At 38.0% G+C, this 26,183-nt stretch overlaps 2 protein-coding genes and 1 non-coding gene across 3 annotated transcripts; 1 reads left to right on the top strand and 2 right to left on the bottom strand.

Moving 5' to 3' along the window:
* Window positions 1–12,391: 12,391 nt before the first annotated feature.
* Window positions 12,392–20,696, bottom strand: LOC107043767. The gene is made up of 8 exons (XM_015265383.1): window positions 20,299–20,696; window positions 17,760–18,834; window positions 16,787–17,019; window positions 16,463–16,678; window positions 14,642–14,806; window positions 13,942–14,240; window positions 12,736–12,892; window positions 12,392–12,647 (listed from the first exon to the last, which is right to left on the bottom strand). Exons 1-8 carry the CDS (start codon window positions 20,357–20,359, stop codon window positions 12,460–12,462), a joined length of 2,394 nt encoding a protein of 797 aa, XP_015120869.1. The 5' UTR covers window positions 20,360–20,696; the 3' UTR covers window positions 12,392–12,459.
* Trnat-ggu lies at window positions 16,026–16,099 on the bottom strand. Its single transcript has one exon. It is a non-coding gene; the product is annotated as a tRNA-Thr (tRNA).
* A 1,231-nt stretch (window positions 20,697–21,927) lies between the features above and the next one.
* Window positions 21,928–25,764, top strand: LOC107043760. The gene is made up of 8 exons (XM_015265371.1): window positions 21,928–22,017; window positions 22,081–22,278; window positions 22,813–22,980; window positions 24,162–24,311; window positions 24,386–24,437; window positions 24,573–24,712; window positions 25,361–25,604; window positions 25,700–25,764. Exons 1-8 carry the CDS (start codon window positions 21,928–21,930, stop codon window positions 25,762–25,764), a joined length of 1,107 nt encoding a protein of 368 aa, XP_015120857.1.
* Window positions 25,765–26,183: the final 419 nt, after the last annotated feature.

The following is a 26,183-nucleotide window of genomic DNA, read 5'->3' as shown; positions in this document are numbered from 1 at the left end:
TTCAACGAAAGTGAAAAGTTTAACGTTAAATGGCACACAAAAACGTGGAAGCACCGGGTTTCGAGTTTTGTTTCAACTGTTGCCGGTGAAATACCTCGGGTCGTATAATCGTGGGAAGGAATTATTAAGTGAGCAGAATGACTTTCAGCTATTATGAATTGGGTTTTGATGGTTTATATCATGGCTTCAGGGCTGAATTTGGCGGCGGGAATAAATTATGGTTTAGAATTTAATGATCATCGTGATGATGATGACTTGTTATTTTTATTTAAGGATGTTGAGACAAAACCCACATTATTCACTATAATTTTGATATTGCCTCATATGCCAGGTTCATAATTGAGCCACACGTTAGTAATAATGTTAATCCTTCCATCGGGGCATCCTAGTGAGAAATTAATTTCTGAAAATTACTTCTTGTAACATTACGCTTAGGGAAGAAACGTGACCTTGTGAACTTTGATCGAGATGTTGCGTGGGTTAGACACTCAAGATATTGAAAAAAAACCACAAGTCGTTTACTTTAGACTATGGAGAATCTATCGCCGGCGAGAACAAGTAGGGGACCGGGCCATATAGGCGTGATATCTTCGATTGATTTTCGAATTCCTCTAAAAAAAATTTGACCGCCATTACGAGTCGAGCAACGCGACAACACCGCACAACAGCTGATCGAGGTCGGTTATGTCGGTGACGAAAATTCAGTGCTGGAAGCATGTGGACACGTATAACACACACAGACATTAATCTCACTGTTACAACCCCACTACTAGCCGAAGCGTGCGATGTTGCCCGATCAAAACTCGACTGTTACCACTGCAGTCACAAGTCCTCCATTATTTGTGGACGTCCGCATGAAAAGGGACCACTTTGGCACTATTGGAGTTATATATATTCCCATAATCTTGATCTGATTCTGAACATTTAGAGCCCAGAATTAACTTGATAGCGTAAAGAGTGACGACACTAAAGAAGATCGAAAAAATAATTTAACATGGGTTTAAATAGGAGTTGGCAAGAGAAAAACGTGAATATCTCGGAAACTAGAATCGACAAAGTGGTCCCTTTTCATGCGGACGTCCACATTTATTTACATAATTTTTAATTATTGTTTTCGAGACCGGAAAATTACCCCATAACACTTCTAATTTGATGAGAAAAATAATTTGTAACGTGAATGGTTTATTTAGTCAATTTTATTTTTATTTTCAGCTGAGTTGTCCACTTGATCGTGACTGGCCATCGTTCTTCCATTCCGAAACATCGCAATTTAAAACAATCTGAAACAGAACTAGAAAAATTTTCCGATGTCACGATGAAATTTCAAATTCTCAGACCGCAATTTTCCTCTGTAGAATTAAAAAATAGCGTAATGGAATTAACTTCATTATATAGTTCCAAGAATATCCCTAACCAAACCTGCAACAACTATCCCAAATAGACCATGAAATTCCCTTGACTTGGACTTTGATCAAAATTCAGTTTTACCACTTTCCCCCAAAGTTTCCACATCTTTCTTGTTCCCATGGTATTCTCTCTAACCAAAACTGGTCACTGGCCTGTCCGTCCGTCTCAACTCCAGCAAGTAACGTTACTCTGTACTTCTCTACTTGGTGTCCAACCCCGCTCTTTTGGTTTCCATTAAGCGCCCGTAATTTCAGTCGTGAACCGCAGACACTGAACTACCCGACGGACTCTGGGTAAGGACCCGGCTCTCTCTCAGTATCCCAAATGCACAAGAACACTTAGATTCTCACCGTACACGTGGTACTTCACTGTTTCCACCCCTCTCTATCTCGGTCACTCGGTGTGAGGTGAAAGTTATAGGGCGCTTTGAAACTACCACTGCTGTAAATCCCTCAGCGGTGTATTCGGGTCTTGGGTAATGACAAGAGAACAACGGAATATCATCAAGGTGAAGGGATAGAGGGAATGCAGGAAGGGTTTTTGGGTCAAGTGTGCAGCACAAAAAAGTCAAATTACGTGCACGACAAAATTTCACATGCCCAGGAAAAAAATCCTGTTCTGGACTTCAAGGATCTTAAACTGAGACTTTCGAAAACCCCAACTCAACTAGCAAAGGGTTTTAATCGAGATCTGCAAGTCTTGAGAGTTTCCAAGTATTTTGGATATTTTTCCTCCAGTGAAATGCTTTTCTATAATACTTTTGTAGCCGAACCTCAGAGCTTTCATTTGACCCTGAGTTTCCGGATATTTTACTATGATTTCATTTAAACTCAGGTCTAAGTTTGAATTACGACAGAAAACATTTTAAAAACGTGAAAAAAATTGAAAGTTCGCCTTTGGAAAAAGCGTGGTGAAATAATTAAAAAATTGCAATTTTTGAAAATTTTCTATAAATAATTTATAAACTTTATAAAACCAATTTCATGCCTAAAAATAAGGTTTCTAAAAGTTTAAACAGTTTCAATTATGTATTTACTAATAACGAATGTTAAAAATAATAATTTTGTGCAAAATGTAATTTTAAAGCGCGCAGAACTCACTTGATTTTTCGAAAGATGCTATCGCACTTCTCTTTCTCTCGGGTTGTTTTGAATAAGAGCCTCATTGTCCCCACATTACTTGCGTTTGGCTATAGTTTGGCACGAGAAAAGAAAATAAACTACAGTTGCTCACATTAAAAAACGAGAAATGCTCAAATCTTACAGTTTGATAAAAATTGTTGTCCATTGATCAGTTTAAACGATAAATTTTAAGAATTGATCCATTTCATAAAACGGAACATTTATTATGAGACTGATAATCTCGAATTGAAACTTAAAACTCTCAAATTGAGACCGTCAAAACTCCACTTGAAAAAAATTTCAAGTTGTATCCGTAAATCTTAACTTGAAGCATTCAAAAGTATCAACTTGAGTCTGTGAAAGCCTCAAATTAAGACCTTCGAAGCCCTCAATTAACCCTTTCAGCCATCAACCCACGACTTCAAAAAATTTTACCTCAAGACATTCAAAATCTCAAACTAAGCCATCACTTCTTTAAAATCCCTCCGACACACTTTCCCCAATCGCTTGTTGCTACTCCAATTTACGAGATAATTGTAGAACAGAGAGCACGAGTTCACTTCCCCCAGGACACTGTCTCCTTGCCAAGGGTTAAATCCTCCAAAGCGAGGAGACCCTCGTTGATTATGCATGCAACGCACACGTACGTGATGCTAGGTCACCTCTGCATTTATGCAGCGGTCCCGCTTTCTGTGCGGCACGTTAGTCTGGCCTATGAACGCCTCGCCGAGAAGGCCAAATCGGACGGGGCTTTGATCGATAAATTGCCGAACGTTTACCCCCCCATCGCCACTTATATCCCCCCTCCCCCCCCCTCCCCGCGTCCTCTCCACTCTCGTCATCTCGAAGAGTCTACCCTCAGTTTCATTGAAATATAAACCGTGAAGTTTTTTTTATGGGGGATGAGTAGAGGACGGAATGTCTTTTTGACTTGTCGTAAAACACAAACGAGAAATCCCATCCGTAAAGACAAAAGCTGATCCCTCCTGCCACGACATACCCCCCTCCCCCCCCCTCACTTTTCCAACGACTTCTTCACTTCCTGCGCTGGTGATGGTCCATCGTCAGGGACAAACCCGAGGACGAGTATCTACCTGTCTTCTTCGTGGCCTTTGTGTCCTTGTAATTGGAATTGGAATCACCGGGGGTGGCCTTGTGAAAAGTTTTCCTGACGCCTGACGTCTGGACCCTGAGAGGGATTCAATCTATACGTACCCGCCCTTTATGCCCCATTGTTCTCATCTTTCACCTCGGCGCTTTATTCTCAGCTATCTCTTTTCCAGGGGCCAAAGACGTGGTTGCTAAGCTGTTAGGAGGGGTGGGTATTCAGTCGGAGCACAGGGTCCGTTTTTCGGGGGTTTTGTTAGCGAATAGTCTAATTGCGAAGAGATTAATTCAGTGGCGAAACGGTAAACCGGGTTAAGTCGATTTGGACTTTTGGCGATTTTTTGACAAATATCGCGGAATCTAAGAGAGATAGCAAAATTTTGCTCATTACCTTTTTTATAACCCTTAGTTGACTCTACAAAAAAGGTTGTGACAAAAATTTTTCTATCTCTTTTAGATTCCCAGATATTCGTCAAAAACTGGCCAATAGTCAAAATCGACTTAACCTGATTTACCGCTTCGCTTCTGAATTCTTCTGGAGGGTGGGGAAAGGGGAATGAAAATTATCGAGAGCACGGAGAGAAATATTCAGTAGTGATATTACGAGATCTCCAAAATTATCGGATATGTCCTGATTCGGGAAATCCAATGACTCATTGATGCACTGAAAATACAATAATTCTGTCAACAATCCAAAATAACTCTGCAAAAATTCCCTCTTCCCTCGGAAATATGTTTTCTGCATGAGTAAACCCTGAAAGACCCAGTATCACAGAAGTGCCGATGGAATTTTCACACTGGGGGATAGGAAATGCGGGGAAAAAAGAATTGAAAATGTACTCAGTAGATTCACCGAGTTGAACCTGCCCCGTTGGACGCCCGATGAATAAAGTGTGGAAATTCTATTCTTCAAATTCATTTTCCTTCACAATCTCCGGTGTCTTCCGTGCGACCTGGTTTCCTTCTGCCTAGTCTCTCCTCCTACCGGTATTTTGCACAATCAGATGCTCATGCAAAGTGGCCTGGAGAAAAGTTGGAGGTGAGGGAGAGAATGAGACGGCCGACTGATGGAAGAAGAAATGAATAAGGGAAATGTATGATGGGGGGGGTTGGAGCAAGTCACTTATTGTTAAGATTGGACTCGACTTCCGAAGATTTTACTACTCGTACCATTCGAAATTCATTCCACGGAGGCCAGCGGGAAATGAGATGCTCTCTCCTTCCTTTCTTACGCCATTCCGGTTATTTTCAGCAAACTTTTCCTTCTTTTTTCGCAAGGCCGGCTATTGGAGACGTGACTGCGTATAAATATGTCCACTTGTTTTAATGTGGGGTGAATCAATATTTCGTGAGAGTTCGTGGGATTGAATATGCCCAGGAACTACACCTTCTTCCTAGTGGTTCACTTGAAACCTCATTTTTGCTTCCGAATGGAAGCATTGGAATCGAACAGTTTGACATGATCTAATTGTGATTGAAAATTATGTAGAATGGTTTGAAACCCGAAAATATGGAGTTTGAGCTGCAAATAATTTCACTCAGGTTGTTCTAAAATTTGGGCTTCAATTTTTTTTAAATGAACAACGTGATACTTAACAGATTTAATTCAGTTGGATGTTTAATACGAGTTTCAAAGAATTTTACAATCGACAGATCTTTGATCTTTGCTTTCATTTTCTACTTCTCATTAGAATATTATCTTTTCCATATTGCATTAAATATTTGAAAAGTTAAATTACAACAGTTTTATCTAATTGATTTATTCATTCTATTTTTAACGCGATATTAGAAGTCGAGAGAAATATCAAAGTTGCTTGAAATTCATAAGACATTTTTAATTTGTTTGGTTGTACTATTTATCAATAGATATGATTTGATTTTAAGATTGATTCTGATTAATTGGAAGAGTAACACCGTGTAAATTCACTTGAGTATTTCACAGCACAACATTTTGATTCACGTATGTTCATTCTGAAAAAGAGAAGAGGGAGAGGAAGAATTGAATTTTTTAGAATTGTGATTAATTCTAAAAAAAATTAAATTGTAATTTTAATAGAAAACTTGATTTTTAAATTTTTTTAAAATGGTAATTTTTTGTCATTCTAAAAAATTACAATTAATTAATTAATCAATTAATTAATATTTACTATGTTAAATTGTAATTTTTTAGAATTACAAAATAATTACAATTTAACATAGTAAAAATTGTTGGAAAAATACTGCGTTCTTAACACTTTTCAAAATTATTTTTTCGCCCGAGCTCTTTATACCGTTTTGTCCATGAAAAATTACTATATTAAATCGTAAAAGATGAATTCCACATGGCAAACGTTCGGTTAAAATAAATCAAATGTCAATTTTTCCGGTATGGGTTGAAACATTTCAGTAATAGTTGAATCTACAATGTTTATTGTTACCGTAACTGTTATTTTTTTGACAATTCCCTTCCAGTTGAAATTACCATTGAAATTTCTCTGAGGGTCTCTTCGTGCAAGATATGAGTATTTTCGTCCAACCCATCCATGCCAAATCCCCAAAATATACAAAATTCATGTCTGACATATTTTAACCTACTTCCCTTAATCCACCTATTCCCATGTGAGCACTTTCGCTGCAAGTGACTGTCCCACTTGTACATCCTCAGCGCGCGTGAAATAATGCTTCCAGAGTGATAAAAGCAGGAGAGGCAGAAGGGTCTTTGACGACAAAGCGTGCGTTTCCGTGAGAGAACGAGTGGAGAATCAGGGCGACTAGACGGTGAATGGAGACCGTCACGCAAACGGAATGCCAAATGCCAATTGTGTCGTCAGTGAAGTTCATTGAAATTTAACTTCATCGGCGCTCCATATTTTCCCAGCGTTCGACACCACTTTTTTTTGCTGAGAAGGCGTCTCTTTGAAACGGTCAATGGGGGCCACCAATTGGTGGCCATCACACACCCCCCGCGCGACACAAAAAGCACGCTGAAACGCGGGGAAAATGAAGGGGAAAAAACGCTCGGCAAGTGGATAGTCTGGGCGATTTTTTTTTGTCCATTCTTCCCTCTTTTTACTCGCACTGAACTGCTATTTTTTTTTGGAAATCACGTGAACCCTCGGTGGTCAACCAACTAACAAAGCACAATCGACGACTTTTGATGTGTATTTTTACCCGTGGCCCGTTTTTTATGCATACACGAGCTTTCCAACGAACCAATTGTTTAGGATTCATATTTGCATTGGGCAATTGGAGAGTCAACAAAAACAGCGGAATGAAAACAAAGATGGAAGAGGTTTTTTTTTTCGTGAATGTGGGCAGCCAATGGGGTTCATTTATCTTTACGTGCGCTTTTTTGATGGGTCTGATAGGTGTGCACGACCTCATTTTGTTTGGAAATTTAGGAGTTTTTTTCAGATATTTTGGTACTAGGGGAGGATGGGGCAAAACGGCCCCCATTCAATCGTCAATATTTTCCGATTCAATAATCCGATTGAGATGAGTTAGAGCTCGTTTTGAAGAATGAAAAATTATCTTCAAAATGAAGTCGAAACTGGGAATTTTCACAATGTCATTCACAAGTTATTGACAATTGAAGGGGGGCCGTTTTGCCCCACCCTCCCCTAATTGGAGGAGTATTTCCTATTTTCTATTTTCTGATTTTCATGGAATTATTGGACCCGGGTTTACAGTTTCCATTGATTTTTTCATGAAATTGTTAATTTTCAATTGACAAAAATTTGGTCATTTTTCTCCAACAATATTCCCTCAATTTTTTTCTCTCCAAAATCATACCTCCCATTATCTACACGGAAAAAATATACCTGAATTATTCAATTGGGGGATGGGTATTTCGATTCGAAAATGATTCTTTTGTATCAGGTAATCTAATATTGCGACCCTCATTTTTTAACCTCCACTTTTTGGCCCTTATATTCTCACACTCAGTGTCTGACCCTTATGTTACACTTGAGAGCGCTTGGTCCAACCCGGGCTGATACGAGTAATCATCCTCGAATTGAGACACCCATCCCCCATTCGAGTATAAAATATACTTGAATCAAGTTTTTTCTTTTTCGTGTACCTGAATTCCCACTAATTCACTCCCCTCCCCCAGATTTTTCGAACACGAAAACAGGACAAATCCCCACGTAAGACCCCCGTGTCTCTCTCAACCGCACCCCTTCCAACCGACATTTTGACACCATCCCCTTTCTCTCCTCGAACGTGGTCTTCTCCCGCCCCCTCCCCCGGCCGTAAATCGTGGCCAAATGAACGAGCGATGTTACGCTAACCTCCACCCCCGGCCCTTCTCACCTCTCCCATTTTCTCTCTTCACCCCCCTCTTTTTTAAAAATGCTCCCCGTAGAGAAATAAATTGGCGCTCGCGTGTTTACATGCCGGCAAAATTAAAATTCCTCGAGTGAAGGCAAAAGTAGTCGACATGAACGAGTAGAAGCGGCCTGAAGGAGTGTTTAATTAATGACCGGGACTAATTAAAAGCAGGCCGAAGAAAAATATGTTGAACCCTTTCTTGTTCAGCTTTGTCGACGCTTAGGGATTTAATTGACACTATTTTCGACTATTATGATTCAAGTTAAGATGTTCTTGTTTGACAACTCGAAACAGGTGGACGATTCCATTTTTTATAAATCAGTTCACAGCAAAAACGAATGCATAAATTTCACACATCTTATAAATAATAAATAAAATGAAAATTTGTTTGAATTTCAAACATGAATTGAGATGTTTGGGCGCCGGTTCGTCTGAAATTCAGACACGGTGATAAGCTACGATGCTATCCTCACATTTTTCAACTTGATCAAGAGGGCATTGAAATAAACTTTTAAAAAAAGGCACCAACACTCCACTTGGGCTTTTTGGGCAATATTTAATTACCCTAACGCAAAAAATACAAAAATTACCTCGCAGTTTTTAAAAATTACGTAGTTTTTAAAAATCCTTAAATTAAAAAATAAACTATTAAGGGTAGAGCCTCTTTAAAAAATTGTGCTCCCTTTTCCAGTAAAAGAAAACATTTCTTTCCAATGCATCGCATCCACATTGAATACACCTCATCAAATCCCTTGAAATTGATTCGATGAATGGACAATCGATCCAAATCATCAGCTCTGATGCACCCATAATCCCGAGCACAGGGCAGCCAGATTCAATTACTCACGGGGGAAAGGGAATATGAAACAATGAAATGAAAGCGCAGTCGCTTTTAGAAAGCAGATAGAGGCGAAGGGTTGACCAACGACGGGTCGCCATGGATTTTGTATGTGAAAACGTCCAACCGGGGTGCTTTCATCGGACCCTCTCGACATGTCGTATGTAGCACACATCCCGTCTGTATCCTTTGAAGGTACACGACGAACCGTTAAATTCAGTCTCGAATGGAGCATTGACGATTTCTCTTGGAAACCGTAATGAAGCAACCATTGTGCATCGGTAATTAGACTGGTGGAAGTTTTTTTCCAAATGCAGGGACACTATCGGATATTCATTAACACATGAAACATGAACTCTATTTTGCTTGATACAGTGAGAGACGGAATTATTTTTTTTTATTTTTTTTATGCTTATTTTATATCGCTTCGAGTCTGATGAGACTATATGGCGATTGATCAAGACTTTAAAAATGGTTAGATCTCACCATTCTACCCGGCCAGGAATCGAACCTGGAACCTATCCGTTGTGAGGCAACGGCCTTAACCACTACGCCAGGCCACCGGGCTCGGACGGAATTATCTAATATAAAAAAAAAAAAAAAAATATTTTGTTTTAACAAATTCGATGGCTTCATTATAGGTTTTAGGAAATCCTTACGTTTTGAGGAAAGTATTTTTTTTTTAATAACATAATATGAGCCACAAACATGTTTCAAATATTTTTTTCCAAATGCAGGGGCACTATCGAATATTCATTAACACATGAAACATGAACTCTATTTTGCTTGATACAGTGAGAGACGGAATTATCTAATATAAATAAATATTTTGTTTTAACAAATTCAATGGCTTTATAGTAGGTTTCAAGAAATCCTTACGTTTTGACGAAAGTATTTTTTTTAATAACATAATATGAGCCACAAACATGTTTCAAAATTTTCTGGAGATTTTCCTTCGCATGAATTCCTTTATTTATTCAATGCAAAAGTCTTTGATTCGTGTTTACACTTTCGGGAAAATTTTATTCGGTCTCTCTTGAACTTTTTTTAGTTTTCACCCTATTCTACTGAAAAATTTCGCACTTTATCTGCGTGTTTTTCTTTTTATAGAAATGGTGAATGGGAAATATTACACGGGGCGAAATGTTGGATAAAAATTACCTAGAAAATCGTGGCAAATTGGTCCCCGGATTTTTTTCCCTGTGAAAAGTCCCCCGGAAAATTTTTCCATTGAAAAATAATATTATATTGCCAAAAATGTGTTGCTTATATTTAAAAAAGTACTAGACTACCTAATCTATCTAAATTACTTAATAATAAATATATTTAAATTATTTGTTATTTGTTTTTTATCTTGTTGTTCTTTTTGTCATTATTTAATTACGTTATAGTTGTTTTTGGTTGCATTTGCTCATTATATTATTTGTTATTATTTTTATTCATCAGAAAGTCTAACCAATTCCTTCAGACAATTTTTCAATAAAAAAAGTTATATGAAAGACGAAATCTACAAATTTTTTCTGCAAAAGGATTCTATTGAAAAAAAAATTCTTCAATAAAATCAGCCAAAAAAATTGTAGAAAATTTCTTATTGAATTCGCTGGGGTTTGCCATTATATTGTTCTCAAAAAATTGAACATGTATTTAAAAAACAATACATTTGTGGCATCAATTCGCTTTTTTCTCAGTGTAATCCACAGAAAATGTGCAATCATTTCCATGAATGGTTGTATTTTGCACAGCAAATTCAATATCAAAACTAAAAATAAATTGGAGAAAACGATCCCCACTTTGAATTGAATCTCCCATTAAGCGGCGAGCGGACTGCATAATCAATTGGTTCCACGGAATTGATTATTTCCTATTTATGGCACACAATCATTTTTGCTTTAATATACATGTTTGGCCGCATCCCAGAAAACTCAATTAATTTAAAAAAGAAAATGAAGATTGAATGCAGCATCCATTTTAATAGAAAACGTCATTGATGGATTTTGACCAATCGATTCATTACTCCGACATGAACTCTATTCAGTGGAGAAAGCTTAATCACGAATCTACAGTTACATATTCGAAATGCAATTGGGCAGCTGCATGATTTTTCTTATTGAATAAAATCATGAAATGGCAAAGTTGCATGAAAAATATCCGACGTGTATTCTTTCATTTTTTTAAATAGCGAACAATTGAGAAGTTACGACAGCTCCATTCTACCTATAAAAGAAAATTTCGTGAAGTTGTTTCACATCGACATTATTTTTAATTGCGTCAAAAATCCGCATTATTAAATGAACTCTTCCATTAGTTTCAATGAATGCAAATGTAACAATGAGATCTGAATCTAGCCAAAATGGACAAAAAATGTAAAAAAAAACAGACCTCTTGTGTACCAGCCACACCCACTCCTCCATCATCAAAACCCAAAACAAAAATGTTAAATTCTGATTTAAACCGAAAACAGTACCTGTACAGCAATTTTGACAGGCCATCCCCTCCACATTTGATGAACGAGCCTGTGTCACGGTACTAAAACCAATTTATTATGCAATTTACCGTGGAGACAATGTAAGCTCGTAAAACAAAGTCCCCGAGTTATACGTCCGTTCATCGATAGCACACGGAAGATAATCCTGGCTACGAGAGAGCCACACGAATTTTGTTCGTTTGTTACCATTCGATTTATTTTCAGGATAACAATAAACCAAAAACTGAAACGGACGAAAAAAAAACAACCATAGAAAAATATATATATCAACAACTACGGCCAGAAATACGTTTTCCGCGTCAGGAAACTGTTTGGGATATACATGATGAAGGCAGTTGTAAATATTCCGTTTGGTTTGGGATATGGTTGGGCAAGTTGCTAATTTAGATTGCTTCTATTGATAAAACTCGGTTTATAAGAGTGATACATTTGTCACTCGTACATTCCCTTGGTGCATGCGTGTAAATGTCACCAGTGCACCCATGTTTATCCCGCAAATGATGATGTATTACCCTCCACAATGTGCAATTGTTTGCAGTTCCCGCAGAATTCAGTTATGCGATGGTTTTGGGGGAATTTTTGTTGGGCATTATTCCCGGGTTACGTTGACAATTTCGGAGATCATTGTTGTGAAAAAATGATGAGAAAAAAATCGGATTCCGGATGAGTTCGTCCCAAACAACTCATTCATAACGGCACTCGTCCCGAAAGTGTTATTTTTCATCGCAATAACAACTAAAATTCCAGAAAAGGAAAAATGCACAGTAACAGCATCTCATAAAGCCGTTCATCTATAATTCTTTTTCTAAAAAATGGCACATCATCGTTTTATCAATGATTTCCGAATGTAGACGACTTAAGAAGGCATATAAAATAAAAGTATGTTAGTTTCTATTTCATATTATGTCAATCTTTGGTAAAACATCTCAAACGTGTGATAGGGACCGGGGGTGTGCCTGTTTTAAGTTACTTATTACCAACGGAATTGGTCGCAATAAAAAAAAGAAAAGGCTAATAACGCAGAAAGTAACTGTCAAATGTCTTGTCGAACAGACTCAGTCCCTTCTTTGTTCATTTCATCCCCCATTCCTGAAAAAAAAAATGACAATAATCTAGCAAAAATTCATCGACACATTCTCCACATCTCTTTATTCTCCACCAAAATCACATCATCATCAACCACATCTCCCCTACGTTTTAAGAAAAGCACTACGAATCCAGTCCCGAAAATGGCTGAAGTACGTGAATCCAGTATACGACTGATAATCACAACTGTGATCCTTGACCGGGCTGACACTCACTATTCCCCGCAAGTACCAAAGGCCATTGCTCTCGAAGCACAAACCTCCGCCACTGTCGCCCTCGCACAGACTCGATCCTAAAAACCGCCAGCATTGTGGAAAAATAATTATCGCAAAAACAGGATGCACATGACGATAAAATATTGGACAGAGTTAATGATCTACCGTTTCTGTAGCCAGCACAAAACTTGTCCGGTGTTATATAGCCCCGGAAATCCTTTGGTACGTCAGCCACACACTGATCAAATGACACGAACGGTACATTTATTCCTTGAAGCTCCTCACTGGGCTCACCATCCAGTGTTTTTCCCCAGCCGACTGCCTGATATTAATTCATTTCACTTGATTTAACAATTTTTGGAGATAGGGGGTACTGGGAATATAGATGAGCTAATCTCACGGCGCTTTTTCGCACCTCTAGGATGTGAGAATCGACTTATGAGACTAAATGTGATCATTCGAGATATTTTAACTCGATGTGACTTTATGACCTGATACGACGTGATTTGAACCTTTTGAAAAGGGACTAGTGTGACGGCGCGCTCACGCATGCGACGTGACAATAGACTGATGATATAAGTGTAACATCACTCGAGATATTTCGATTCGAAAGAACTGTTATGATATGTGTGCACCATTACAGAAAGGATTAGTTCTTTGAAAGATCATTATGGACTCAACATCTGGAGATGCCGTTAAAGACGAGAATATTGCGTGCAACAGGAAAACTGTGAGAAGAGAAAATCATGAGAGTTAAGTTCTTGAGCGTTATTATACAGATGTTCATTGTAGTTCTGTAGAGCAATGATTGTCTTTTATTGGTTATAATGATCTTCGTAAACAAACCATTAATTTCTTGGCTTTAATCCTCTCTTCAATAGTTTAACCAACTGATAATTAATAAAGTACTTGAAGAAGAACGCTCAGTGCGTTCGAAATGTCGTGCACCTCCTCAACTACATCAAGTAGTTTTTTTATCTTGTTTATTCCTGCGGAAGAGATAATCATTCTCTAATAATGAGACTTGACGTGAACGAGAGAGAAATTACTTTCATCTTGACGTATTTCTAGTGACACCATTCAGGAAATTCCAAAATTTATTCGAAGATGAATCGCGCACCAACTTTCGACATATTCCGAGCCGAAAGAATTCCCTGACGTGAACGTATCTCTCCCGAAAGGACTAGCATGACGGCGCGCCTCCATGACGTGAGAATAGACTAATGAGCAACTGAGTCATGTGTTTTGCGATTCAATGCACTTCGATATCGATATGGACACGAATGTTGCAACAACTTACGAGATATTTTAACGCGATCTGTCGTCATGATGCACATGCTTCTTTCAATAAATCATCAGCGGGAAAAGTACCTTTCCATATCTGCCAACTTGTAGATGCTCACGTTCGAGGACGTTGTCCCAGTCCAAGCAAACTGGGTGGACAAGATCAGTCAAGTCGAATGGAGTTTGAACCTCCAAAAGGGCAATGTCCTGGGCGAAGTTGCCTCGAGCACCTATGTACCTCTGTGCGATATTGATAGTCTTGATTCGGGTCTTTTGAGAGTAGTCCTCTTCTCTGCTCCAACTTCTATAGTGTTTGCCAGCTGCCGCGTAGTATTTGGAGGCCGACTTCGGCTCGTTTATACTCTCGTCGTAAAAACAGTGTGCCGCTGGGACATACAATTTTAAGATTATGAGGGCTAGTCGACTGATGTCGGCAACTGGAAATTTTCAATTGAATCGACAAGCTGGGACAGTTTTGACGTATTGAAAGTGTCTACTAATGCTCGCTCCAAGCAGCCAAGTGGATATTATAACGTTTTAAATCCTCTGAATGTTCAATTAAATCTCAATCAAAACTCTCAATTAAATTTCAATTAAATGACATGCGAAAAATCTAAAAAATTCAGATATTTAAGGATGTGTAAGCTATCAAGTGGACAACTCAGTTGAAAACATTCAACTGACGATTAAAATATTCAAACTTCCCCACAACAAAGGAACATAGACCAGCAGAAGTTGCAATTTAAAAAAAAATCATCTTTTGTTCATTTATGAATTTGCATCCTACCTGAAACAACCAGATTGCTGTTTATCAGTGTACCAGCGCAGATTTGCTCGTAAACATGCCTCGACTTCTTCTCGTATATGCCAACGTGCCAGGGGAACACTCCGACCTTGGCGGTAAAACCATTTACGACTAGGGTACTTCCGTGTGCTATCGTCGTACCGCATTCTGATAAAGAAAAATATTTAGATTAGGGAATTTTTTGGTTGAAAATTTTCATCTATAATTTGCATAAGATGAAACTCCCAGATTATTTTAATTCCACGTAAATTAATGGGCTTTACTCGATCATATCTGTTTTCTGAGTATTCATGACATTTTTTATGTTGCATCTTGGAAAAAAAGTCGAAGGATTTTCTTAATGTGCATTTATTTGTAAAAATTTAGCCAATAGTGAAAAATTTTAGGAATAATATGCGAATCCATGGAATTCAACTGTATTGTATTTTCTATATTATGTAAAATCATCATCGACAAGGCAAGACGAGACAAGACAAGACGAGAGTATGCTTCAGCAATAAGAATAATTACGTGACACAACATAAAAGTGCGGTGAAATACCCAGGGACAAAAATTTATAAATTTTCCCCCTTGAGTTCCAGAAATTTTATGCGTCGAAACGCAATTTTTGGCACTCGATAAAAATTCACAGGGAGAACAATGATTTCGGTGATGCAAGTAGCAGTGCATCACACTAGGGAACGTGCATGAATTTTTGCAATTGTTAAATTGTTTTGTTCATCTTCTCCAGCGACGTTATTTCAGACCCCATCAATATTATCAGAGTATACATAACTCCATTCCTACAAAGTGGTCCCTTTTTATGCGGACATCCACAAATCATTGTCTTAATGAATCCAATTCGGATTTAAAGTATTGTTCCCAATTCCATCTTGACCGAGTTCAGTCATGAGATTGATTGCGTCAATGAATAATGCAATATTCAGGGAAAGGTAAAAAAATTAACGTTGGGGCAAGGTTGACTACTAATGTTGGGGTAATGTTGGATGCCAACGTTGGGGCAATATTGAATTCAATGAATCATTGAATTTTGTAATCCCATAAAATCGGTTCTAGGAAAGATGTTCCCCGGAAAATTGTTCCCGGAAAATCGTTCCCGGAAAATCGTTCCCCGAAAAATCGTTCCCCTGGAAATTCGTTCCCCAAAAAAATGTACCCTAAAAAATGGACCCGGACAGAATGGTTGTTCCATTGGTCCATTGTCATGGACTGTTGTTACAACAGTTTTTGGAGTAGGGTGGGGGGTATTTGCGTTCCACATTTTTCAGGTAGGCTAATGGAAATAATGGATGGAATGGATTTTGGATAGGTGGGAATTCCTACTCAATATATTAGTCTACAAATAATTCGAGAAAAAATTCAGATATTTTCAGACCAGGAATCGAACCCGGGACCTTCCGATTACCAGTCGGGTGCTCTTCCCAGCTGAGCTATCCAAATATATACTGATTTCCATTCAAATTATTTGTCCATATTGAGCCACACCGTCCTTCATACGGCAACCATATTTACAACAGTTTTTCAAGGTAAACACTCATCACCTAAATGAATAAATATAGATGAACACGAAAGATTACGAATAAAGGGAGATTTTGTTGGCCATCCTAACAAAATAGGGAACAAATTTCCGGGGAACAATTTTCCAGGGGAACAATTTTCCAGGGAACAATTTTCCGGGAACGATTTTCCGGGAACGATTTTCCGGGGAACATCTATCCGGGTACCATAAAATCGATATAATTTTGAGTCAATGGTGTCACCCAATAATATCGTGAGTACCCCCTCGTCATCGATCATAATTACTTGGAAGACACCTAAACAATTGTCGATCCCAGACTCCATCCTCCAAACACCTGATCTCCCTGTACGCTGGATCCTCCGTCAACGGAATCTTGTAAGAGTGTTTGCAAGCAAGAGTTGCGCGTGTACCAGGTGCAACGGGCACATCGCATGCCACTTCACTGTCCCGTAACTTGCATGTGATATCGACACTGATGCTCTCCAATGGTGGACAAGTTCCTGTGACACAAAGTCAAAGACAGCCGTCACCTTTGGGCTCTGGTTTCGGAGGGGGGAAGGGGGGGGGGACTTTATAGCGCCCGTATTTATGGCTTGTTCGGTACTCACTCAGGCACGAGGGTGGCATATACCACGAGTCGTTCAAACATACTGACACTGCACTGCCATTTCGCACAAAGCCATTGTCACATGTGTACGTTAATACACTCGTGTTGGGTACAAAATCACCGGGCTCTTTATCACAGGGCGCATCACAACCGCCGAGATCGTAATGACCGGCTCGGGGCTGACGAGGGAGGCGACAGCCGCTCTCTGATACATCTTCTGGTCTTGATGTTGTTCTGGAAGAAATTTTTAGTAGAAAATCCCCTTCATGAAATGCCCCATCAGCTTACGCTGTTGGAAAAAAATTGAAATTTGACGGATAGGTGACTTCGCGGAAGGAATCTAAGATCACGTAGGGATCATGTACATAAATAATTGTATCAATTACAAACAAACTTATTAAATACCTTATTAAATACCTTGTTAATAAGGTATTTATTAAGTTTCTTTGTAATTTATACAATTATTTTTTGCAATTTAGTTGAAATAGTATTACAATAGAATTGTTTGATCTTGTTTTGGTTGTACAGAATAAATTATTGCCCTGATGAAGGACACCTTGTGTGTCCGAAACGTTGGCAGAAATGGAAATCTTTTGTAATCTTCTGTTTTTTATCAATTCGAGTGATTAATAAAATCATTCTAATTTTCATGGATTTATTCCTAAAATTTCAAATTTTTAATGACGAAATGCCTTGAAATTTCAGTCCAACTGAGACATCATAAAAAATCCCAAGAATTGCACCGAAAATTTCAGCCAAAAATTGTTCACTGCGTACACTGAGGGCCAAAGATCTATAATATTAACAAAAAATTGAAATCACATGGACAGTTCAATAAAAGGGGGAGGGCACCTCATAAAATTTCAAATCGCCCTAAAAATTCGATAGAATTTCAAGTTTGTGACCCGAAAAAATTGTCCAACTTATTTAAATTGTCAATGAAACCATGGATATCCGCAGTTATGGAAACCTACCTTCGATAAGGTCTAGTTGTACTCGTCTCGTGATACCCCCGGGTCGTCGTTCTCTCCGTCGCATACCTCTGTCTCCCCCCAGAACCGCTCGCAAAGCCCCCACCGCCCCCCGATGGCTTCCTCCCATCACCCCCTTGTAAATTTGTTATCGATTTTCTGTTATTTTCATCCCTTCCTCCGTCATCCGCATCCTCCCTGTACCCTCTCGAAATCTCAGGTCTCCGCACATCCTGATTCCCCCCGAATCCATTTCCACTCCCAGGTCTCCTCCCATTACTCCCTTGTAAGGGCTCTCTCCCCGGTCCATCATCATTTCCATCGAAACTGTCATCGATCCCGCTACTGTATCCATTTTCACTCTGAGATGCTGCATTCGCATTCAGCGAATGGTAACCTGAGTTTTCTCCAGACACTTGGGGTCTGCGTCCACCGCCTACATTTACATTTCCATTAAAACTATCAACTCCAGATGATATTCCCTCGTCGTTACCCGGGTAACCGCTTTGACCCAGTCGTCTTACCGCTTGGCTGTTGCTATCGTAGTGATTCTGTCGGCCAGACGACTGAGAGAGTACTCCACCTCCGTAAATGTCTTGATTAGGTTTTGGACTCCTTATTGAATCCCCTAAATTTGGGGTTAAATTACTCGTCCCGCGATTATTACTATTACGATCATGACGGAAGTCTTCAGGGGACTGACGCCCCGAGGATGAGCTAAAATGTTGACGATTAATATCAGAACGTCTATTCTGATCATTCACTTCATCATAATGATGGCCATTCTGGTCTCCACCCGGATCCAGTTGGTGGCCTTGAAATGAGTTCAGGGAGAGTCCGCGAGAGGCATCGGATTTTGAATGGCGGTGATTCTGGCGCACAGGCCGGGTATTCCCCGGGAATCCGTTCCCATTCGAAGTATCAGGAAATTCTGAGGGACTGCTCGATGGATACCGGCTGCTACCACTGTCCTCGGTGGATGCTGAGGGGACATCCAATATTCCAATGTTCAAAGAGATACTGGGATTCCTTGTATTCTTGAGATTCCCGCTGCTCCTCACGTTCGCTCCATTACAGACTGCGGAAAAAAATGAGGGGGAAGGGGACGCAGGTATTATTTGCTATCAGTCGAGGAATTGGGGTTCCGATTGCGGTTGTTTATAAAAGTATCTAAAGATGACAAATGTCTCTAAAGATTATGTGTGTTTTCAATTGAAAAGCAGAGATGTCAGACTACATGTGAATGTTTTTTTGGGCTCAAATGAAAGAGCGAGTCTCAAATGGCGTGCAAATATCGCCACTGTTATGTTTCTAAATGTAATATAATATTTATAATTATATTATATTTAGAATTATTTCGAATAATATCAATAATTATAATATGATATAATTATTTGTTTTACCAAACAGTTATTTATCATTTGAAGTGACTACTTAAATTATTCACAAAAATAACTATATATTATTATTTTTTTTTTTTCTGAGGTTTTAAGGATATCCAAGTATCTTTTACAGTTTGGTACCGACGATACTATAGATTCAACTATTTTCAATCCTCAAATTTATCAATTAAATTGCGGGAGAAAAATTGGAACACAAAATCATGATTATTCAGCGTCATTTAAATTACATTTTGCAGAGAATTATTGTTTGTGAATAAATAATGGAAATTGTTTAAATTTTCGGAAAATTCATTTTTTATGCGTGACATCGATTTCTGGTAAAATTCTGAGAATTAATCAATTTGTTACGATTTCGAACAAATGACTTGTAGGGTTGAAAATTTATTGTTTACAAGAAAAAAACGTATATTCATAAAAAATGCTGTTAACTAAAGGTTTTAGTTACTCAGGACTATCATTAACGCGATGCATCAATCATCATAATTTTTTAATCTCATTTTCGTTTGACTAGTCTTTACGTATGTTATTCAAGTTCCATTCAGTATAATTCTTGAAGACTAGTTTTACTCATTTGTTGCTTTTATTCACATTACAAGTTTAAGTTCAGCGTAATTATGCTCGATGCCTATATTTTATTTCACGTTTCAAATGAAAGTGTTTTTTTATTTTAGACAATTTTCGATCTCACAAAATCTTCAAGGAATCGAACAATTTTTCACTTTTTCGTGATGATTTTCGATAAACGACGACAAAAATTCATTAATGATAGTATTCAATATTTAGATAATCTCACTGCACTCTACAGAGTCGCCTCGGGGCAACAAACCAACCGAGACGAAGATGCTACACGAGTTCAAGGCCAACCAGGCGCTCTTTTATTTTCATTAAAACACGTTTACATACTGGTATTATCGAATGTTCGCACTGAAGATTGGAATTTATCATCTGAATATTAAAAGCCTTCTACTGATTAAAAAAAATTGACACGACTTTCTCACGAATTGAGAAAAAAAAATCACTTGTTATTTGCTATTGCGGAATACGTGGGGAATTCCCGCGACGCGATGACTCCGCGCATACGCATTCACGAATGGCAATGCCAAATTTTCCATTCATTTTACGGATAAAAATTTACTCACTAAAAATACACAGCATGAACAGAACCAATTCCACAGTCTTCGACGTCCCAACAATTCTCATTTTCCTATGAGAAACTTATTTATTTCATGGAACACCAGTGAATGCGGCCGTTGATCACGACAGTCGAAATATAAAGCTCGTCAATTAGAGAACTATCCCGGGGGACTCGAGAATTCGATGAAAGACAGAGTGATGCAAACTTGAATTCAACATAACCGCCCTGGGAGCTAACATTTACATGTTGGGGTTCAACCGCAGAAACTCCAAACTGTGTACAGAAACTAACTCGATGCCCGTTGCACTACGTATCATCGCTGAAGATGGCACGGAAAATGAGGAGATGAAATAAATGTTACTGACGCTGTGGCGCTTCGCGATCACGCGAGTTCTGCTACTGTTCATGAGAACAACATTAATTGATCATGAATGATGCATCGGATGCTCAGCTAGTGCGTTAACTGAATACACTTTCGGGAGTGAGTGGAATATTTCGACTTTTGAGAGTGGGGAATACCTGAATGGAGATGAAATTTATTGTTATCATTATTGGGAATCAATTGTGGGTACGCGAGAAAATATTTCAGAGGAAGACTTGGTGAATTCGATGGGACATTCTATTGGGTTTCTAAATGCCATTAGATTTTGGCTGATTTTGTTGAAAAATTCTGACACTTTATTTTTTATTTTTTTTTTATCGTTATTTTACATCGCTTCGACCCGGTTAGGGTCGGAACCTTTCACATGTAGCTGACACTTTATTGTGCGTTTTTTTAAATAAAAAATGTGCAATTGAAACTATTTCACGAGAAAAATCAGCAGAATTTTGTTTCTATACAAATTTTCTATTCAGACATTTTCTTTTCTTTTCTATTTATTTTTTGTGAAAGTGACTAAATTCCAATTTCATTCCAAGTAAATCCTCTATTAAGATCGTATTCAGAAGACATTTATTCATATTAAAACACTATTCAAGGTCAATATATATGCGATTGAAATGCAATTAAACCCATTTGATTTTAATAAATCCATTAAGTAAATTTTTAAACCACATTTATCTAGACGATGATATCCTTAAAAATGCAAAAAACAATAATTGTAAACAATTATATGAATATATGTAATTTATTGCTATAACAGGGTACAACCCTCGCACAGGGAATGAATGGAAATTATAAAAAATTTACTAAAAATTTTATAAATTAACTCATAAAAGTACCCATGAAACTTGATAAAATTTTTTAATGAAATTATAAGCATTTTACATTTGTTTATTTATCTTTAAAACATTTCTCTAGACGTTGATACCCTTTAAAAATCAAGAACACGTGGGCCCTCACACCACCAGGATACTCCCTAAACCTAGCGGATTTCTTTTCATTAATAAAGTCGAAAAAAACTCAACTCAATACTTTATGCAGAAAAACAAAAAATTGTGGACTCTTGCAATAAAAAACTTCAAGAACCATAATTAATCCATTAATTCCTCGACGAAGAACTTCATGAATTTTCCTCCTCAGCAGATGCTCAAATGTTTCTTACGCTTGAATGAGATACCAATGAAACCCATATCAATAAATACGAAAATCTTGCTTAATGAATTACAAAAGCATCTCCACCACAATTCCGCAATGAACAATCTCCTGCAGAATCACGGAGCAAAATTCATCTGCAAAGTTCCGGATGGCCTACGAGAATTATGCACAGACATTTCTCGCGAGGTACGTTCATTTCTCCATTCATCATGTTTTCTTCATGAATAAATACCGCAAAAACCTCCCCAGGTTCTGCGCGCTCAACCATTCCACATATATAACTTCATCGCGGAATACGTTGAGGGTTTGCGATTAACCCGGGAGAATGCAAAAATAGCTGTGAAATTTGTTGACAGCATTATGGCGGATAGCGAGGGCATTGTTAATCTTCTCAATCGTTGTGGACTAGATTTGAAGGAAATTGCTGCTATCGCACCGAAGCTCCAGGCAATCTACACGGAGAGGATTTTTTAGAAAAATTCTAGTGCTAATACGGGAAAAGAGGCGCAAAGTGACGGTCAGGAAAAAATTCCAGTGCCGACACTAGAAATTTTATCAGAAATACCAAGAAATTTTACCGTAACAGCACTAGACTCTTTCACAGCCGATGGATTGTGATTTTTTCTACTACTCGTACTAGAATTTTTCTAGAAAATTTCTCTCCGTGTACCATCTTCTCGCACTGATAGAAAGGATTAATTATTCTTAACGAATGGATCTGGTTAGAGACGAGGGTCTACTCGGTCTCACCAAATATTCATTCGTTAATATTTAACAAATGCACATTTGAGGAGCCTTGTTTGACGATTTTCACTTTTCAAGTGAACCATTTGTTAACTATTAACAAATGAATATTCATTTTAAAAAAATCATATTCAACTCTACCGTTCGTTAATAGTTAACGAATCTCATTTGGAATAAATTAATCAGTCTACCAGTGCACTCTGTAATTATTTATTATGATTTTTTGGTTATTCACAGGGAGCTTTTCGGGATTATGTCGACGCTACAGATTGCACCTGTTCAATCACTTCGGATGTGTGTGTCGAGGAAGATTGTAATGAAGAGAACGAATTGACTATAACGAAAATTGTGGAGAATGCCGGGGTGACATTGGAGGTCGCGGAGAGGGCGGCCGTGACAATTCAGGTCGCGTGCTGTCATTAATGAACTTTCCATTGACTTTTCGCAGATTCTGTTAAAAAATTCCAGAGCTTCTCAGCACGTTTTTTTAAAAATAGAAACAATTTAAAACGTACTACTTTATGTTAAGATTTTAAATGTCTTGAAAGTAGATTTTCAAGTCTTAATTTGAAGCCTGAACGTTTTAAGGGTATCCAAGTATCTAGGAAATTCATCCAGAGAAAGAGACGTTGTTGTGCACAGAGAAAATAGTTGAACCAAAATTATCTACAAAATCGTGGCAAATTTTGCGGTACGAAGGGTAATTCTGGCGTGAAATGTAATTCAATAGATAAATACCGGGTTGCGAAGGATATTTTACGATTCGTTCGGTAAAAAAAAATCTTTATGGATGTAAAAACTATCCTCCTGTAGCGTTCGGTAAAAAATTATTCTGTTACAGAAAAATTTCGCGCAATGTTGAGCAATAATGTATATTTATTGGGATAATTTTTAAAGGAAATCAAGGTAAATTTTACAGTTTCAACACAAATTACCTTTACGTTCAGTAAATTTTCCGGTGCCAACAGAGAAAAATCGAATTCGCTCCACGATTACTGAACTTGTTCAATAATTTTTTTTCTAACTTTCTTCTCCGTGTAGAAAAATAGACTCTCGATCACTGGCGCTCGGCGGCCTGCCTTCATCCGTCGCACGGTCAGCGCAGCGCCGCTGGGTTAAACCGGACGCGCTGTTGCCACGTTGGCGCTTACCGCTACGCGCGTCTTCCGTGTGTGGCAGTGAATGTATCAACACTGGCGCTCGAGCGGTCGACAGGAACTCACTCGCACCGCGCGGCGCCGCTTTTCTGTCCGTTCGACGTTTTTTTTTTAGCTAAACAAATTTCCCGGACAAAAACGGACAACGCCAACGCTTAATAAAAGGATTGAACTAGGAACTTCAATTTTTCATAATTTCTAAGCGTCGAGAAATAGGCTAAAACATTAAAAAACGAAAACGAGCGGCACCGCGCTCATTGAGCGAGTGATCGAGAGTTAATAGAATTATTTAGTAATTAACTTCACGCGACTCATTGACCAATCAGAATTGAGGATTAGCAATGAGGCACAAAACAATTTCCTGAAACTTCTATCTTTTAAAGATTGTATCAGTTCTCAAAAAATAATAGTTGCCTTCATCACCCACAGAGAGCCTTTCTTCAACATTATAAAAGAATCACTCAATGTGAATTCACCAGTGAAGCGTCATGGAAGACAGCAGTAATGAATACCATTGAGATTTTGCGAAAATTCAGTCTATCAGAACGAGCGGCTGTGAAAACCGCCCGATCAATAGAGGTAAAACCCCTCGATTTCCACCTGAAATAGTTAATGAGAGATTAGCCTAAGAATGCATTCTCATTTGTCCGCAGTCGAAGTACCACGAGTACTACACAAGAAGAGATGAAATGAAGTCGTACGATGGTATGAAAAGAGGCGATCGGCGGCAAAAGAATTCTCTTTAAAGAGATTTATCGATGTGAAATTGAGGTTTTTCCTCCCCCCAATTTTGATTTGCGAGGGTATTAAAGTCATACTTTTCATTTTCATTTGATTCAGCGGCAAAAAATGAGGGGGATGGCAAGAAGAATGGATTTCCACGGACCAATGAAAGTATTCAAGCTGTCGCTGGGTTGAATATGATGTACGACTCCGGGATTACTCGGGAGCAGGCCAATCGAGCTGCAACAATTATTCAAGTAGCGAATGATATACTTGAATTTAAAGCACTGTGGAACATCAGTTTTCTGGTTATGCATGAGAGCAACATGAATGAACAAATTTCGTAGCAAAACCTAGCTATTTATCCCAGAATTATGCATTTATTCAGTAATTAAGTGATTTAATTTACACATTTATTAATTAGGACATTAACTTTTTTTTTTTCTATCAATTCACCTATTTATTAATTATTCATTTTCTATGACATTTTCTATTGGAATTTCTCGACATGAATTTTCCATGTTTATTCCCACTGTATTTTTCTTTTCTTTTCATCAGAAATATCAACCAAAAAAACGTGGAAAACTTGAGCCGAGAAAATTCTATAGAAAATATTTTAATAGAATAAGTTGTATAGAAAAGTTTAATTCTATTGATATTTTCTATAGAACGTTTCTTATTGAACATTTTCATGGAAAAAACGGACAGATAAGCTGCGGAATTTTTCAGTAGAATCAGCCAAAACCTAATAGAAATTCAATAGAATTTCCTAGCCACCTCCTTAGGTTTTGCTGTGAAAATTTTCTACAACAACATTTTCGTTATTCATAAAAAAGTATTGAGCGATAACAAAAATATTACGATAAAATATTCGCAATTATCCAGCTGTTTCAATCGTTTAAAAGCGCATTTTCCGTGAGTATCGATCACGCAAGAATTCCAGCCTACATCCCTCCACCTCAACGGGTAGTATGGCTGCCAGAGAAATTCTCGACAACTTGCATCAGAGAATCTTCGACAAAGTTATATCGGGCGAGGCAATTCCCGGGGAGTTTGGCACGATCCAGGAAATCGCTAAGGCAACTGAAAAACTTTCAAACGCCTACGAAGAACGCCTCGATGGCTCCAAATTGTCCCTCGATAATGCAAGTAAGTGCAATACAACTTTTTTATTGGATAGAAATATAAAACACTCTCCTCTGAATAAAACGGTGGAGTAATTAATGTTGATTAATTGCTTTCAGAGAGTAGTGAGGAGGAAACGGTGGAAGAGGATTTCAAAGCGGATAACGAGCATTTGCATGACTGAAGATTTGAAGATCCAATTTACAATGCTGAATTCTGCGAAATGCAGAACTGAAGTTCTTTTTCCAATGGAATTCTGCATGAGTTTGTTACTTAATAGGAATGGTGGATTTAAAAAATAAATGTGTAATTATTTTATTCCAAAGTGAATGAATATGAAGTAATAGGAAACAACACATTTAAAGTAGCTCTACCCTTCGGCCGGGCTACGCCGCACTTTTGGATATTTTCAGGTTTTAAATTTTTCAACTAAATTGCATGGAAAAAATTAGAAAAAATTCATACCCAGTCTGTATTATCTAAATTAAATTTCGCAAAATATTAAAATTTTTTTCAAACATTTCCTTCTTATAAATAAATAATAAAACTTGTTTGCAAAACGATGGATTATTTTTTATGAGGTGTTAAAAAAACTTGATTTTT

The sequence above is a fragment of the Diachasma alloeum genome, unplaced genomic scaffold (genome assembly GCF_001412515.2).
Source record: "Diachasma alloeum isolate Michigan unplaced genomic scaffold, Dall2.0 Dall_scaffold_00627, whole genome shotgun sequence".
Classification (NCBI taxonomy): domain Eukaryota; kingdom Metazoa; phylum Arthropoda; class Insecta; order Hymenoptera; family Braconidae; genus Diachasma; species Diachasma alloeum.
The sequence above is the reverse complement of the archived record's forward strand: the minus strand, read 5'-3'. Positions and strand labels throughout refer to the sequence as shown.

Bases quoted from the DNA above. Each gene is read 5' to 3' on its own strand.
- LOC107043767 (XM_015265383.1), bottom strand. From the start codon at position 20,359: ATGAGAATTGTTGGGACGTCGAAGACTGTGGAATTGGTTCTGTTCATG. The intron at 16,679-16,786 runs GTGAGTACCGAA...TTTGTGTCACAG, and splicing joins TATGCCACCCTCGTGCCTGA to GAACTTGTCCACCATTGGAG. The intron at 14,241-14,641 runs GTAGGATGCAAA...TGTATGTCCCAG, and splicing joins CAGCAATCTGGTTGTTTCAG to CGGCACACTGTTTTTACGAC.
- LOC107043760 (XM_015265371.1), top strand. From the start codon at position 21,928: ATGAACAATCTCCTGCAGAATCACGGAGCAAAATTCATCTGCAAAGTT. The intron at 24,713-25,360 runs GTAGCGAATGAT...ATCGTTTAAAAG, and splicing joins GAGCTGCAACAATTATTCAA to CGCATTTTCCGTGAGTATCG. The intron at 25,605-25,699 runs GTAAGTGCAATA...AATTGCTTTCAG, and splicing joins ATTGTCCCTCGATAATGCAA to AGAGTAGTGAGGAGGAAACG.